Here is a 17,933-nt window from a genome sequence, read left to right as displayed (position 1 = left end):
ACAGTCATGTGTCTTTCCTCCTTTCAGGTCCCTAGGAGAACAGCAGGCAGCTGTGCATGGTGGCAAGAGCTCCGCCCAACCAGCCGAGAGCAGCAGCGTTGCCATGACTCCCACCTACGTGGACAGCCCACGAAAGGTAAAGGAGGCCAGCAGAGACCCAATGCTGAGGGTAAAATGAATAGTCATTTGAATCCAGGACTGAATGTGCTGAGCATTTGGATGATTTCTACCCCGAACCCTCTTAAGTGTTACTTGTTTTTTTGAGGAACTTTCCTGCTCATAGTTCTAAAGAAGCTAACTGCTAGATCAATGCAGAAGATATAAAACAGTCAAGTTAAACTGTATTGGTCAATGTCCAAGATTGTCTTGAGCTTTGAAATTGGCCATCTGGTCTTCCTTCAGCCACATCTTTGGCTCTCCTGGAGAGAGGAAGTTACTGAAGCAACTGCCGTGAGAGCTCACTCTGATAATGAAATTCCCATCAATTTTCTTACGCTCCTGAGAAATGCAGTCAAATGGGAGCATCCTGGGGGGAAAAACCAAAACCTGATGCTCTGGGCCTCTATACAGAATAGCAAGTGCAGTAGAGGGGTAGGAAACCCCATACATCAGGCTTTTTCTGTCTTTTAAGACCAGTAGACTTGGCTTTGTCCACTCCATCTCCTGGGAAATTCAGACACTGAAACCATTCTGATGTGGTAGGATGAGCTGACTGTACATTCTTTTATCTGGTCTCTTATCTAAGAGATGAAGGAGATTCACGTATTTTATTTTTCAGAATTGTGGTCAACATATATCTATCTATGTATTTCTTTATTTTACTTCCATATCATGAAAATTTCCCCATATCATTAAATGTTTTTCAGAAGCATGATTTTTGAAAATAACTATATAATATTTCATCATGCGGATAGACCTTCATTTATAACTTACTTTTTTATTAAAAATGTAGATGGTGTCTGATTTTTAAAAATAACTTTTGGTAATTATTCCATAAATTTTTATAATTATCCTACAGTGTATCACAATTATAAATAATACTGCAAACAACATCCTTGCTCATAATCATTTGACCACATCTCTGAGTATCTCTTTAGGATAAATTACTAGAATTAGACAACTAGGATGGAGGGATTAAAATCTGAGAAAAAGTATCAGCTGAGGCTGTATAATCTGTAGACCAGAGGTCGGCAAACCTAAATAAATATTTTATGCTTTGTGGGCCAAGAGGCAAGATCAAGGCTATTGTGTAGATAGTTCCATAACCATTTAAAATTTTAAAAACCACTCTTAACTCACAGGCTAATAAACCAGTGGCTGAATATAGCCTGTAGGCTGTAGTTTGCTGACCCACCTCTAGGCAGTGACTTTAGGTACAATCCCAAGGGTAGTCTATGCGTAAGGAATGATCTGTTGGTCAAAGAAGAGTCTTTTCCCCTGTCCTCACTTACATGTTCACAAATCTCAGCAGCATTAGCATCTCTGCTTCTTTGTGATCTGGCAGAGAAGGGACACAAATGGAACAATGAGAATCATAAGTACCCTGTGCACTGTCCACTTGCTGTTGCCTTGACTCATTGCCATCTTTGAGGATTAGAAACAGCACCAGGGACAGGACTGAGAAGTAGAGAAATTACAGAGCCACAAGGATTAAGGTTGAAATGCGCCAAGAGCCAAATACTAGATTACTATTTAGAACACTCTCCTGATCTTCCAGCTGAACACTAAAGTCCACATGGATGGCCATCAGTTGTGCTGGATGTGGATTCCCAAGTGATCAAGGAGAAGCAAAGTGTTACAAGATGGCCAAAGTGAAGGGCCCTGGTGGACAGACTTAAAAATGCCTGACAGTGTCTCCAGTTAGCATCTGTCTTGGGTTGTGTGGAGGGGGTACCTGAATTTGCATCTCCACGGCCTCACGTTTCCATGGCTTGTTACTTGAGTTTGCAGTGCCATATGGGAAGTGGCAGCAGTATTGATAAAATAGAAACCCAAATATTTCAGTGATTTTACTTTCAGAATTAAAAAGTTGTAGGAAAGCAGGGATGTTCAGCTGTATCAAGTGCCATTTCTGAATTTCAGTGATAATAAAGCCTAAAAAGTAAAAAGATTTTGAAGAGGCAAGAGGATACTTCTTGCCCTTAAGAAAGATGAAATTTTTGTTTCGAATACATGGCAACTTAAAACCCACAAGAATAGGGTGGGGAGGGGAGACAGCTTCAGGAAGGCCGCCTCCCCCCCACCCCCAATTAATGCATATCTATTTGATGTTGTATGTGTCTCAGCTTCTTGGTGATTTTGTTATACAGCCCATGGAGGAGAAGGTGTTGCTGCTTCTGTATCCCCTCTTTGCTCAGAAAATTAAGCAAGAACTTTCCCTGCATTGAATCCTCTTCTCTCTTCTGGCTGCCGTGTTTAGTAACAGGCATAAATGAAAACCTCAAGCCTCTATGTATTTCTGCAAGAGGGCTGCTGGTCACCCAGCCAGGTGGGAGGCCAGGATGCTCCCCAGAAGTCTGCTCCCTACCCCCACCAAGCTGCTCTGTGGCCTTTTCCTCTCCCTTGACATAGGTCTGAAGGAAATTCAGAGCTATGTGGGAGAGTGTGAGCTTCCAAGCCAGACTCTGATGAGACCTGAGGGAGCTTGGACACACTTTCTAACCCAGGTGCTTGCTCCCACATGGACAGGATATTCTGCCCAAGAAGGTGCGAGTTCCTGCTAATGCTTTGCATTTGGATATTGTCTTCCTGGGTGGTTCTCTCTCTCTCTCTCTCTCTCTCTTTTTTTCCATTCTCCTCATGTGCCCTTGTTTCTTTCCTTCCCTCCTTGTTTTTATTTTTATTTTTTTCTTTTATGCCCCTCTCTTTCCCCTGGTGATTTTCCACTGGTCCAATTCCATTCCTTCGCTCCCTTGCACCTGCTGCTGCTGCTTCCTCCTCTGACTTCAGGATGGGGCCTTCTTTATGGAGTTTGTCCGCAGCCCACGCACAGCATCATCCACCTTCTACCCGCAGGTCAGTCAAACTCCAGGGCTCTGCCGCTCATGCATGCCTGTTCTGTCAGCAGAAGCCTTCTGCTCGGCTCTGAACAGATGGAATTGGGCTGAAACTGAGTTTGAGGGGCAGGTGAAATTGAATTTGGTGTGCATTCTCATCTGTGGTGTTGGCGGTGGCAAAGGGGGAGTGGAAGAGATTAAGAGAACAAATGATCACCTCAGTGTTAACTCACGTGTTTCCTGTCTCACATAGCTGCCACTGGTTCCCTGCCGCATTGCAGTATCTTCCTTGTTAGCCATTTTTGTCCATATAAGCACCATGAAATATGCTTACTTAAGGACTGAACACTTACTTTTTTTCCTTCCAGTGCAACCAGATAAATTTATAACAGTGTGGCAGGAAGTGGTGAAAACAGAGCAGACATTTATTAATAGGCATGTACTTTGTCACAGGCTAATGGTCTGTGACCCCAGGCAGCTTGTCCAGCTCTGGACTTCCCTTAACTCATTTGTCAAATAAAGAGTTTGGACCAGATCTCCATGGGCCTTCCGAGCCTTAAAATTCTTGAATTGCTGTGTGCCATGCACATAGTGTTATGTTATTTCATCCTCACAGTGTCACCTATAAATTAAGTAGAAGTTTTATCCCAATTTTACAAATGGAGAAATCGAGGGACAAAGAAGTTGTGCTTTACACAGTATGGGGTTAAGCTGGCATTTAAATCCAGGACCAGCAGACTTGACTCATGACCCCTGCTCAGTAATTGGCATAATTACTGTTCTGACAGGTCTTAGATGAGGGGAAACTGGGTTCCCTGCCCTTTATCAAGGCCCCTAAGTATGTGAAATTGACTAAGTTATAGAGATTGGAAAGAGTTGAGAGCATTTATGCAGAGCGGGGCAGGCTAAGGAGGATGGGATTGGGGGGTGGTTTAAGGGCAAAGGTTAAGGAATCCTCATTTAGTAGAAGTCAGAAAACCAACATTGACTGAGTACCTACTCTGACAGCTGCCGTGCAACAGACTTTTGCAAACATAATCTTCACAACAGGCTGTGAGGTACAGGTGTTATCACGACATTTTCCAGATGAGGAAACTGAGGCTTAAAGATGTTACCTGGTCACAGAGTACACAACTAGTGAGTGGCCAAGCCCCTGCACCGTCCTGCCCACCTGTGCTGGGAGGAAAAGGGATTAGTTAACACTGGAATCTTCCCTTTCTTAGGAGGCTGGATGGTGCCATGCCTGTCTGTGCAGGTCTTGAGAGGTCCGCACCTCCCTCTTCCCAGTGAGCTGCGTGAACCTGGGCAAATCCTGACAGAGCCTCTGAGTCCTAATCCAAGAATCTCTGATCTCTAAGAGTGAGAGGCACACTGCATTTTTGGTTTAAAACAAACTCGGGTGAGATTTTTTAACCTTTTACATTCTAACAAGAGACCCTCTTGTGAAAAGTTTTGGATTTAGATTATAATTTAACGTAAGAAAAATCAACAGAACCAGAAGGAGGAAATTGTTTTATAAATCCTCTGGTAGTCCACAAACTTCATGTGGTAGACTTCGCTGGTAGAACAACAGTGGACGAGTTCCCCACAATTGGAAATAGCAAATAGAGATGAGACATTAGGAGGAGCACATGAAGAAAGGTTATATTAACCACCAGGTGTGTTGTAAAAAGATGCATAAATTTAAAAAAATGATCTCTACTCAGATATAGTAAGGGAGCTCTCTATAGTTAAGCAAAATTAAATTGCACTTTTTAAAATTCTGTATTGTGTTAAAACATATATAACATAAAAGTTGCTTTGTTTTCCAACACACAACATGGAGAGTAGAGGGGGCCAGTGGAGTCAGATGGCTCCTTTCAGAGCTTGGCCTCGGCATCGCACCAGAGAGCTACTGTAGGCACATTAATTGACCTCCTCATTTGTAAGGAAATGAGGAACCTCAGTTTCCTTGTTTGTAAAAGGAAATAAAAATAACTTCCTTGTAGGATTGTTTTGAGGATTAGAAATAATAGAACGTTTTTCAACAAATTTCAAGGGAAAGAAATCGTATAGTGCATATGTGCCATTAAGTTACATGTCAGTGACACAATGATAACTAGAAGAGCTCCTCCATATTTGGAGATGAAGTAACACACATCTCATAATGCATGAGGCAGGAATCGTGTCTGTAAAGCAACTAGCGTGGTACTTGGTGTCTGGTGGCCACACAGTAAATGCTAGCTGTGACTAGGATTACTCTGATGCCAGGCTTCAATGTCAGTTTTGCACATCTGTTTATGAGCGCCTACTCCCTGTTCCTGCCGCCTCTTCTCTCCACCCTACTTCCAGGACCAAAAAGCACAAACAACGAACTCCTTAAGAGAAGGGGACTACTTGTTAAAAGACTGTCAGAGTGTAGGCTCTGGTGTCAGGCTGCCTGCCACTCCATGACTGGTTGTGAGTCTTTTGGCAACTGTACTAACCTTTCTGAACCTTGGGTTTTTCATCTGTAGGATGGGACTAGTAATTGTGTTCTCCTTATAGGGTTGCTGTGAGAACAGAATGAGACTAAGCATCTTTGTGGTTAGCTCAGACCCTGGCACATAGTGAATTCTTCATACGTGTATCTGTGTGTGGAAGAGGGAGAGAAGAGGGGGGAGGGGAAGTCATGGGGTGGGGGTACACCCTAGTGAACAAGCTTGATTGGGCCAGTCAGCTCTTTTCTCTTGAGTGTGTGTGTAAAAATGGGCTTCGACTAGGTGACTTCTCCTACACCTTTTATCTCTGAAATTCTGGGATGACCCTGTTGGACCTTGAAAAGTAAGCTCTCCAGCTCTGACCGAGTTGCAGAGGTGTTGCTTGTGGTTTTAGCCCCTCAGAACAGCTCCCTGCTGAGAAGGGGTTCCGGTTGGCCAGAGGGGAGGGAGGTATCACCCCAGACTCTGATGCCGCTAAGGGAAGGAAGTTCCTGTAAAATTAAAACAGATAGCAGTGCACAGAGGGTTCCAGGTAACAGGGCTGTGCACCAGTCTTGGAAAATGGTTCTTTATGTCATTCATCATTCTAATGATAATGAATGTGTCACTATCTGTCTGATAACCTGAACAGAGTTACACAGTTTTCCTCTCTGTATCTTGCTCTCTGGAAATCGATTTTTATCATCACAAACCTACGTAAGAATTTGAAGAGCATGAGAAACACTTGGAAATGGGATTTTCCTCAGAAGTCAGCCTCACCTTATCTTTTGTCTGCAGTTTGGAGCCTGAAGGAACATTCAGGTCAGGGAGACAGGCTCCTGCCACCTGAGGCCTGAGCCAGTGTTAGGGTCTCTTCCCTCCCCCTGACCCCTCAGCAGTTACTCTCACAAGAAACCTTGGCTCTCAGCAGCTCAGCCCTGCATGTTTCCTTGGATTTGTGTGGTAAATGTGTCTACAGTCATCTGCTTCTCTCACTCACTTTCGTAATCACCGCCACACCCCACAGTCCAAGCAGCCGTTCCTCACCTTGATCATGCAGTAGCCTCTGGCGTGGTCTCCCTGCTTCCATCGTTGCCCTCTCCAGTCTGTTTCCCCAGCCTGCATCTAGGGTTTATCTTTTGAAATGAAAATCTGATTAAACCTTTCTGTGGTGTATTAGCTCGGGCTGTTAGAACAAAATGCCATAGGTGGGGTGGCTTAAACACCACATTTACTTCTCATGGTTCTGGAGGCTGAGAAGTCCAAGATCAAGGTGCCACACACAGTCGATTCCTGGTAAGGGCTCTCTTCCTGGCTTTCAGCTGCCCGTATTCTCACTGTGTCCTGACACGACAGAGAAAGAGAGCTCTGGTCTCTCCTCCTCTTCATACAAGGGCACTAATCCCATCATGGGGGCTTTACCCTCATGAGCTCATCTAAACCTAACTATCTCCCAAAGGCCCCACCTCCAAATACCATCACTCTTGGAGTTAAGACTTCAACATAAGAATTGGGGTGGGGAGGCACATTCAGTCCATAACACATGGTTTTCTGTCCTTTAGGATAAAGACCAAACTCCTTATGATGACCTGAAGGGCCCCACATGATTGAGGCCCTGCCTCTCTTTCCAGTTTCATCTTTTGCCATCCTCTTCCTCACTCTTGTACTGCATCCACAAGGGCCTTTTTCCAGACCTCTGTAGGCACCAGGTTTCCTGCTGCCGTGCCTTGACACACACTGTTCCCTCTGATTGTGCCTGGTTAATTCCTGCTCATCTAGTCAAATCCCATGTCATCGATTTGCATAGTTCCAGTGCCTCTCCTTTCATCACTTCTCATGGTTCTACTTTTGTGTTTGTATGACTGTGATTCAGTTCGTGTCCGTTTTCCCCACGAGACTGTAAGCTTCAAGAGGGCAGCTGCCATGTCTGTTTGCTCACTGTTGGTTCTTTAGCACCTAGCCTGACACTTAGGTGATGCTGAGTAAATACTGCCTTGGAGATACTGGTGAGGGAGACAGACAGAAAGAAGTTTATTTAAAAAGTGGATCCTGTTTTTCCCAGTGATAATTTATAGCAAACTTGGAACCGTTCTGGCTTAAGTATTTGGGGGCAGGTGGGGAGAAGGCTCCCAGCCCCAGGCAGTTCACCCTGTGATGGCCCCAGAGGTGCCACCACAGACCCACAGCGTTCTGCAGAGTGCACTTTGGGGCCGCAGCTGTTAGGGCTGTAGTTTTCAGTGAGTTCCTGGAACATGGAGGGAGTTTCCGTGGCAGTCAGAGGCGATATGACGGAAAATGGACTTTTTGCCCTTTTATTTGTTTTCTCTCTTTGGAGATGTGAATCAACAAAAGCCCCATATTCCCAGGGGCTCAGTCCCTCTAGAGGACCCCAGAGACATGCTAATCAACCTGTGCCCTAACTAAACCCTCCACATGCAAGACTTCTGCAAGGAGCACGTCAGTTCACCTGACAGACGTTCCATCCCTTCCCAGCTCCTGAAAACATGTTTGGCCTTGCTAAGTTTTTAAAATTTTTGAATTGGTTGGAAATATTTAAAAATCAGATTTCATACAAAAATCCAAGTTTCTGTCTTGTCTTGTAAAATAAGCTAAACACTGGGCCTGGGTTCCTGCCTAGCAGTAGTCCCATGGCCATGGTGCAGCCTGTGGCCTTTCCTTTTTTTTTTGTTAATACGCAGGCTAGTATATTTCTACAGCCCCTATAGACATTTTTTGTTTGCAATCTTTGCTCTAGAACAGTGTTGCCCCGTAGAATTTTCTGCCGTGATGGAAATGTTCTGTATCCACTAGTCACCTCTGGCTACTGAGCATTTGAAAAGTAGCTAATAGGACTGAGGAACTGAATTTTACATTTTATTTTAATTAATTTATGTTTAAATAGTGACATGTAGCTAGTAGCTACTGTATTGCATGGCACAGCTCTAAGCATTTAAAATGTTATTGTTAGGGGCTGGCCTGGTCACACAGCGGTTCCACTTTGGCAGCTGGCGGTTTGCTGGTTCAGATCCCGGGTGCCGACGTGGCACTGCTTGGCGTCCCACATATAAAGTAGAGGAAGATGGGCACGGATGTTAGCTCAGGGCCAGACTTCCTCAGCAAAAAGAGGAGGATTGGCAGATGTTAGCTCAGGGCTAATCTTCCTCAAAAAAAAAAATATATATATATATCATTAAAGTCCTTATTTAGACTCTGGAATTTCACTCTTCTTACCTTTGTTTTCTCTATTTTCTCATACTTTTTCTACCCTTGTCTACTGGATTTTCTTCTGTTTATTTTATCTTATTATATGTCTATTAATTGGTAGCTTCATCTTTTTTGGAGTGATGTGACATATAAAAATATAAATAGCCATTCAGAATAAGGGCTTAGGATGGACATGGAGGAGGGAGGCTTTACCTGTGAGAAAATTCAGTTTAATTAAGATCGCAGATCCTGAGCACCTGCTGGGTGTAGAGGTGTGCCAAGTGCCGTGCGAGATCCAGGGATGATACAACACCTTATGGACATTATTCATTTAATGTGTGTTTTCCCCTCCCCCACCCTGGATGGTAAGCTTCATGGGCAGGGGGTGGTGGGGGGGTTTGAATTGGGATCATATTTCTTCCTTGCCAGTATTATTCCCAAGCTTTCCAGCTCTAGAAGGTATATGGGATTCTGTCATGGTCCCTTTATGATGCCTCTAAGTGCCATGAAGGAGCTAGGTGACACTGAAATCAGGAGCACTGCTTAGCCCACTTTGTCTCCAGGTCAGACAAAGTAGTGTTTTATCTCTACCAGCCTCAAGGCACGGTTGGAGAGCAGGGCTGGCAGATCTGGTTGCTGATTGTCGTCCTGCAAGAGAGAGTGGGGCTCTGACACTCACATATGTTGGAGGGCCCTTGGGGATGCCTAGTGTGGTTGGTGCTAATCTCAGAGGCATCCCTGGCAGCGCTCTCTCCCTCATCTTCTCCCACAGCTTTGGGTGAGTGCGAGAGTGGGAGACACCTGGGGATTGGCGTTGCTGATGAGGGTTTGTTCATTTAATTAATTAAATGCCAAACTTTATTTGGATTTCACCAGTTTTTCTATTAATGTCCTCTTTCTGTTCCAGGATCCAATCCAGAGCACCACATTGCATTTAGTTGTCATGTCTCCCTGGTCTCCTCTGGTCCGTGACAGTTTCTCAGTCTTTCCTTGTTTTTTATGACCTTGACTGTTGTTAGGAGTCCCTGCTAGACATCCTGTAGAATGTCTCTGAATCTGGCTTGGTCTGATGTTCTTCTTATGGTTAGAATGGAGTTATGGGTTTTTGAAAAGAATACCTGAGAGATGAAGTGTGCTTCTCATCACTTCATGTCAGGGGGTACATGGGATCCACACAACATCACTGGTGACATGAACCTTCATCACTTGGTGATATAGTATTTGCCAGCTGTCTTCCCTATGAAGTTAGTATTTTTCCCTTTCTATACTCTATTCTTTGGAAGCAAGTCACTAAATGTAGCCTACTCAAAAGAGAAGGGGAGATTAAACTGCAGCTCTTGGAAGGGGGAGTATCTACGTAGGTTAAATGGAATCCTTCTGTAAGGAAGATTTTGGATGAGGTTCTTAAAATGAAATGCATCCTAGACCAAGCATCTCCCTCCACTTGGCTCTTTCCAGGCCTCTGTGAGACGACTGCCATTCTGTCCGTCTAGCCTTCTTTGTCTTTGTTCATCACTGATCTTATTCCAAAAAGTTAATTCCAGCGGATTATAGAAATAAGTGTAACCTCCAGAGTAAAAATGTGACTAGATGGGGAAATTCAGGAAAAGAAAAATTAAGATAGGACATAATATGAAGTCTTATAAAGTAGCTAGAGTTGGGTGCTAAATTCAGCTCTGAACTTCCTGGCAGCCAAAGAAATGTTGGAAACATCTGTTCCAGGACTCAGAGTGGTCATAAGATAAGATGAACCAGTTGTTTGGGAGAAGCATAACTTTTCTTGGTGTTGAGATCTGAGCAAAATGCCTTTCTGTGTAGCTTCTTGAAAGATGGACATTGTGTGATATAGAACAGGGGTCAGGAAACTGGGGCAAATCTGGCCCACCATCTGCTGTTGTAAATAAAGCTTTATTGGAACAGATCCGTGCCCATTTGTTTACAGTGTCTGTGGCTGCTTTTGTGCTTATTCATGCAGTTGAGTAGTTGTGACAGGCCGTATAGCTCACAAAGCCTAAAATATTTACTGTCTGGTCCTTTACAGAAAATGTTTGCCAATTTCTGATTTAAAGACTAACTCCTTAACCACATCCCTACTAAAATAAAACTGCACGAATCATGTAGATTTCTGGTAACATCCCGCAGTTTAGGCTGGTGGGGCAATTCTCAGAATGCGGTAGATGAGAGATAACCCCACTACAGGAGTCTAGAAAGCAGCACATAAGAGCTACTCTTATGTGCGTAAGAGCTGGGACTAGTCCTTCTCAATTAGCTTCTTCTAATTTAATTTATGGTGTAGTACTTGTTCGTAAATCTTGCTGGTTAGGGGTGGGTGGTAATTGCAAGCTGCCACTTGCTGTGTTTCTCTGTGTGTTTATGGTGTCAGCAAAGTCTGTGTGGTCCTTTTTTGCAAATTATTGAGCCTGGTGTGGGAGAGCAAAATGGTTCTTTCAGAACTGGGAGCAATTTTGTCTCCCAAGTGACATTTGCTTATGTCTGGAGACATTTTTATTTGTCACAGCCGAGCAGGGGGGAGACAAACGAGTGTTATTGGCATCTAGTGGATAGAAGTCAGGGATGCTACTCAACATCCTACAATGCACAGGACAGCCTCCCACAACAAAGCCTTGTCTGTCCCCAAATGACAACAGTGTCAAGGTTGAGACGTCCTATTTTAGAAGGAGTGAGTTTTACATCATCTAACAAAATACCTGGTAATATAAGGCTCCCTTCTGGAGGTACTCAAGAACCCCATGTAAGTGGGACTAGGAGTCATATTTTTCCAGAAGTACTCTGCAAGGCTTGCTATTCTGTCCATATATTTGCTGTGGGGTGCAAACCTTCCAGGTGAGCAGGTCATAATCCTGCTCCAGGATTAAAAGAGAATGAGACAGATAAAACACCATGACACGAAGCAAAACCCGGCAGCTACCAGGAGAGGGTCGTAGAGGTCCAAAGCAGAGAGAAAGATGGTTTCCATTTGGGGGCTGGGGCAGAGTGACTCAGGAAACATTTGTTACTAAGGGAGCGGCACTTGAAATCGCCCTTCAAGGATGATGAGTTTTTAGCCTGTGGCTGTGGGGAAGGGCATCCCAGGGTGGGGGAACACATGGACAGGGTTAGACATGCAAGGTTGGATTTGGCTGGAGACGCATGCATGGGTGCATGGTGGGCAGTGTGGCAGGCTCACAGGTCAGGGCTGTGTTGTGCAGGACCCTCAGTTCTCTGTGAGTTGGTAGCTTGTGGGAAGACTTGAAAGATTTCAGAATGACAGAGTGAAGGGATTGGAAATGTTGTTTAGGAACATGAAAATGGAAGTGGCTCACAAGTGGGGTTTTTGGGGAGAGGCTGCAGGTAGGAGAGTCAGTTAGGAGACTGTTACAGCCCTCCCTGGTGGGAGGAAGCAGAGACCTGAGCGAAGGTGGTGGAAAGGGTGTGACTTGGAGATGCCTGTGAGTCACAGGAAGAGGCCAGAGGACGAGGCCTCTCTCTTTAGAGGTGAAGCTGGAGAAGGGAGCTATCAGATGCCCCTTAGGTTTGAACCTGGGCGGTTGGAAGACTGACTCTACCACTGACAGACCCAGGAAAGGAGGATTGGGGGGGAAAGGGTGAGTGGTAGTAAATGGAGGGTGCCTGCTGCCGTATTCACCCGTTTGTGTCTAATTGTGCTACCTTTCTTCTTCTTCCTGGTCTCATAAGGAATGATTTTGAGTAAATCTTCCTATGGGGATTTTTCTTTAGTGTAAGTCTCGTGGTTAGAGTCAGGTGCTGGAGCCACTTCTTTGGTCCTGGGGATTTACTGTGGACGATGGCCTCCTGTCGGCCTTGGTTTGGAGCATAGGAATTCCCATTGCTCTAATAGAAGGCAGTGCCCAGGAGACTGAGTATGGTCCCTAGACTCCTTTAGCTGTTCCAGCAGGGACCAGTGGGGACTGGGAATGAGAGAAGAATGGAAAGGCGTGTGTATTTAAATAGCCTTCAAAAAATTTTTGGGAGGGGTATTATTAATTTATAAATCTCCTACAGGTGTCTGTGGACCAGACGGCTGCCCCGGTGTTGGACAGCACCAGTTTGGGGGTAAGCACAGGCCAATCCGTGGACAGAGGCAACAGCCAGACTTTTGGGAACTCCCAGAACTCAGGGGAACAGGGCTTCCCCTCTGCAAACCTCAGTGACAACAGGTGAGATTCAGAACGGCTGAACTCGTGCTCCTGGGTGGTTGGGATGGTCTAACCTCAGAGGCTGCGGAGGCTGGGAGTCCAGAGTCCCAGGCCCACATTCTGACTCTGCCGTGAGTTATATCTGAGAGCCCAGGCCGGACAGTCCTACCAGCACCGGTTCAATAGGGCTAATGATCTGTGCCCTGCCTTCCTCACAGACTAGCTAAGAGGTTCCCACAGAGACATGGAAAAGCGTCAGGCATTGTGCAGGAGTGGGCTTTGGGAGGGGGGCTCAGAATGAGTTCATCCTGTCTGGTGTGGCACCTGTGGCGTTATGCCTTGCACGTGATAGCGTGCAGTCAGTATGTGCCACTTGAGGACATGAACGAAAAGTGAATGAATTGCTAACTGTGGCCAAACATGGCCATTCTTTTCCTATTCCTGAATATCCAGAGGAAGAAGAAGCTGTTTGGACCTCATTTGCTTGAGGAAGTGCCCCAGCTTTTAATGCTGTTGTCAAATCTGAGAAACTTCTTTTTCATTTCCTTCCCCAGGTGTGTTAGCTTCAGAATAATTCTGCTCAGTCTGTTCTTGTTGCCTCACTGTACTGACTGAGCGGTCCTCAGCCAAATGGCTGAGAATCTTGATTTTTACAGCCCTTCGTCTGAGAGCAGAAGATCCTCTGGGCAGCTCGCCTGGCTGGCCCCTGTCAGCAGTCACTCAGTTTCCTTTGTGTCGTACATTCTGTGCTGGTTTTACCTGTGTCTCCTGCACTGCAGCTTCTTCACTCTGGCCAGTAGAGATGACGATCAGTTCAGAGGCACCAGGCCTGGGCTTCTCTCGTCTCTCCTGTCTCCCCACACATATATCCCCATCAAGCCTGGCTGACTTTAGCTCTGGCCATGGAGGAGATTAGAGCGGCTGCCTGCATAGGAAGGGAGTGCACTTCTCTGCTTCCTCAGTGCTTATAAGGCCAGGGCAGCAGGTTTTCTTTTGCTTTTGGGAGAAAAGAAGAACTGGAGATGTTTAGATTGGAGATGAGAAGAACAAAAATGACATGAATCTGGACCAATGACCGAAAATTACAGAGAACAGATTGCATTTCATGATAGAACGTACTAGCAATTGGTACTGCTGCAGGGAAATGGGCTGTATTAGAGGAGCTAGGTTCTCTGCCATTGAAGATGTTCACACGGATCGGCCAGCGTTTCGTCCAGGCTCTTGTAGAGGGACTCAGGCATTAGAAGGAAGTTCACTTAAAGGGTTTTTTTGTTTTTTTTGTGAGGAAGATTGGCCCTGAGCTAACATCTGTGCCAATCCTCCTCTGTTTTATGTGGGATGCTGCCACAGCGTGGCTTGACAAGCAGTGCTGGGTCAGTGCCTGGGATCCGAACCCACAGACTCTGGACTGCCAAAGCGGAATGTATGAACTTAACCACTATGCCACCAGGCCAGCCCCCTCACTTCAAGGGTTTTTAAAGGCTTTTTTTTAATCCTGAGATTCTGAAATGCTCCGGTGGGCCCTAGACCCTCCAGATAGTTGGGAAGAGGAGTCCAGGACTGCCGAAAGGGAGAGGTTTTAAGGAGCTTGAGGTGCTTCTGGATAAGCCCCAGATTTGGCATGGAGGGTGGCCGTATGTGTCCCATGCCCAGTGATCTGGGCTCGGTTGCTGAGTATTAAGCATGTCTGAGGGGCCATCATACCCTTGAGGAAGAACTTGGGCAGTGGGTATTGGAGAAATCTGGGCTCTGGGCTCAGGCAGACCTGGATTCAAATCTGGGCCCTGATGCTTCCTAGCTCTTTGACCTTCACCAGCTCCTTTAACCTCTCTGAGTTTCAAAGAGTTGATGTTATTGTTATTGTGCTTAGTATCGTTTACCATTTTGGACTTTGTGAGTATCAGTCCTATGCTTGGTATTTACATACACTAACCCCACAACACCACCAAAAGACAGGAATAGTGTCAACCCTGTTTTTCAGATGAGGACAGTCTAGAAGCCCTAGAGCTGGTAAGCAATGATGCCAGGATTCAGTCTCCTGTGCTCTTACCACGTTACCTAGTGCTCTCTGGTGAGATTAAGTGAGGTGATGTGTGAAGGGCCTCTGGGACAAAACTGTAGTAGTCCAGGGAGATTTTTTGGAAGTGGTTGGGCCTGATACAGTTTATTAAAAGGGGAGATGCTTATTGAAGGTAAGCATGTTTGGGCACAAAAACGTGTTGAATTCTTTTCTTTTTTTTAAACATATACACTCTGGAAGTAGGAAACCCCCTATGACATATCCCCGGGATATAACTGTCCAGAATTTGCTTGAACACCTTCAGTGTCAGTGTCATCCTGGTCTCCGGCTCTGTGAGAAGAAGAGAGTGTTCTAAGATTCATGCCATCAACCATGTGTGTGCCCCCTAGCTTTGCTGACCGGACTCTCTGTGTTCCAGCTCTCAGCAGCTGGCAGTAAGCTCCTTGACATCATCCTCCACCCTCACGGAGATCCTGGAAGCCATGAAGCACCCCTCGTAAGTAGCTCATCGTGTGCACAAGTGCACGTGTGGGAGGATGCTGCAGGCCTGAGCCAGGGCTGGGGCTAGCTCAGGCAGTATGGTTTGGTGGATTCATCCCTGACTCTACTGCTCACCGGCTGTGAGACCTTGGGCAAGTTACTTGACCTCTCTGAGCCTCTATTACCTTGTTTGTAGAATGGGATAATAGTGGTTAAGTCACAGGGTTGATATAAGGATTAAATGAAATAATTATATAAATTACGTAGCATAATGCCTGACATGTAAGTACTCTCTCTATATGTCAGATCCTTTTTTCTTCCCCTTCTCCTATTTCCCCTGTAACACTTTCTTTTGTCCTATCATAGAGATTTCTCTGGCTCTGGGAATAGTGTAGAGAAACTGTGCTGTGGGGATCCTCACTTCAGATATTAAATGCTTTAGTGGGAGTCCCTTCTTTTTCATCTGCTCTTTCTGCTTGTTGCCACCATGCACACACCTGCCCTGCTCCCTGCCCGCTGCGTTGGAACTCAGGACAGGAGTCCAGCTGCTCTCTGAACAGAAGGGCCTCTCGCCGTGCTGCTTCATAAGTGCAGAGGTGGTGCACTGGCTGGTGAACAATGTGGAGGGGGTCCAGACGCAGGCGATGGCCATTGACATCATGCAGGTGAGACAGCAAGGGCAGGGCCCACTGAACCATTTGCCCAGGCCCGCATGACATCGGAGCCTGTCTCTGAAGCAGCTGCCCTTTCCATTAACGAGATCTGCAGGTTGGGGTGTGGATCTGTTTTTAATAAGTGTGAGGCCCGTCTGGAATACATGAAAGAGCGGGTTTTGCTTTGAAAGACACTATATCTTGACTTTAAAATCTGGCAGAATTTATCATCTGAACTGAAGTGTTGTGGACATAATCTGTACTTTTGAACCTTGGAGGAATCTCTGTGAAAGATGCCCAGGGAATGCCCTCGCTTTGACCTCAAGCCCCTGTTTTCCCCTGCTCAACTCCTGTTCATTCTGGACCGGAGGCTGCATTCAAGGCTGTGCCTCAGGGACTTTCTGGCGCCCTGTACTTTCTCAGAGCACTTAGCACAACAGTGAAGATTCTGTCTGTATCTCACTTCTCTCCCACCTCAACTAGGTTCCTTCAGGGCAGGGCCACCTATTACTGTCCATTGCTGTATAACAAGTGCCCAGCACATTGCTTGGCATATGGTAGGCACTTAGCAACACTTGATGAACTTAATTACACTGTTCAGAACTGGAATTAAACTCAAGAGGAGAGGAATGGGAAAGGTCGAGTTGGCTAGGCAGTTCAGACCATCCTGTCCACACAGAGGCCCCCACTGGAAATCAGTACCATTTGGTGACCAGCTAGGTTGTTATCACTGAAATCAGTAACTGATTTGAATTAGCATGAGATCCTCGGAAGACCCTTGACGGTTTTGATGGGCTGTTTTGCACAGCCTTCGTTGATTAGGCTCCCATCCCCTTCAGAATAGTATCTCATTGTTCATACAGTGGAATGCTACAGCAGCAGTTAAAATGAAGGAGCTGGAGGTACACTTATCAACAGGGATAAATGACAGCAGCACAATATTGAGTGAATATCCAATTTACAAAGTGATTATAGTATTACATCCTGTATTTAAAATTTTAAATCCCATGAAAATACCTCATATTTTTTATCAGTAAGTGTCTATGTATAAATTAGTAAAAGCATGCACAAGAATAATGTTAATACCATTTATTTCTGAAGAGAGAGGAAGAAGAATGGGACATGGGAGGGACATAGGGTTTGTTGTTTCGTTTTTTTTGCTGGGGAAGATTAGCCCTGAGCTAACATCTGTTGCCAGTCTTCCTCCACTTTATATGTGGGTTGCCACCACAGCATGGCTGACGAGTGGTGTAGGTCTGTGCCTGTGATCTGAACCTGTGAACCCTGGCTGCTGAAGTGGAGCATGCTGAACTTAACCACTATGCCATGGGGCCGGCCCCTGAGACTTTCTTTTAAACAAAAGGTCCAAAGTCAGTATATCAAAATGTTTAATTTGTTGAAGTTGGATAGTAGTACATCTGAATTTCCTTTATAGTTTTCTGTATGTTTGAAATAGTTGATGATATTCTAATACGCGTTCGTACTTTCTAACTTAATTTACACTAGGCACAACATTTCATGTAGTGCACTTGTTCTGGCTGGTGGGAGTGGAGGGTAGGGCTCAGTGCTCCTGTCATTCCCTTGAGTCCAGTGCATAACTGAGGGCTGCACAGCTAAGATGTCCCTCTGTGGAATTTCAGTGTTTCTGTGTCTCTCCTTCTAGAAAATGCTGGAAGAGCAGCTCATCACGCACGCATCTGGTGAAGTCTGGCGGACCTTCATTTATGGCTTCTATTTCTACAAGATAGTAATGGACAGAGAGCCCGATCGAGGTCAGAGATGAGGCGAATGCTGTTGCCCACAGGGGCAGGTGTTTTTCTTGGTGACTTGCTCTTTCACATGACAGTGCTTCTTGAGCTCCTTGTGTGACTTTGTATGCTAGGTTGACGGATCTGTCAACTTCCTTGAGCATTTGTACTTAATTTAAGCATACCCAGTGACAAGGGTTTCATAAAGCTACAGTATATTCTTGGTGAGAATGGTGT

The 17,933-nt window shown here is 45.5% G+C and overlaps 1 protein-coding gene across 16 annotated transcripts in view; it reads left to right on the top strand.

The window, feature by feature from the left end:
• The window catches only part of DEPDC5 (DEP domain containing 5, GATOR1 subcomplex subunit), a 115,957-nt gene that overhangs the window by 76,109 nt on the left and 21,915 nt on the right, over positions 1-17,933 (top strand). For 8 of the 16 annotated variants that reach the window (XR_011541771.1, XR_011541770.1, XM_070626892.1 and 5 more), the window contains exons 32-36: positions 28-136; positions 12,662-12,816; positions 15,234-15,311; positions 15,828-15,960; positions 17,612-17,720. Coding sequence is in view for 14 of the 16 variants with exons in the window: in XM_070626892.1 (XP_070482993.1) it covers positions 28-136; positions 12,662-12,816; positions 15,234-15,311; positions 15,828-15,960; positions 17,612-17,720 (584 nt within the window). In the remaining 2 variants the exon portion in view is untranslated. Of the gene's footprint in view, positions 1-27; positions 137-2,949; positions 3,016-12,661; positions 12,817-15,233; positions 15,455-15,827; positions 15,961-17,611; positions 17,721-17,933 lie in introns of those variants that run through there. The other 8 variants (XM_070626888.1, XM_070626890.1, XM_070626889.1 and 5 more) reach the window with 2 other exon arrangements.

This window comes from Equus przewalskii, chromosome 7 (genome assembly GCF_037783145.1).
Source record: "Equus przewalskii isolate Varuska chromosome 7, EquPr2, whole genome shotgun sequence".
In the NCBI taxonomy this organism is placed as follows: Eukaryota; Metazoa; Chordata; class Mammalia; order Perissodactyla; family Equidae; genus Equus; species Equus przewalskii.
This window is presented reverse-complemented; position numbering and strand designations above follow the sequence as displayed.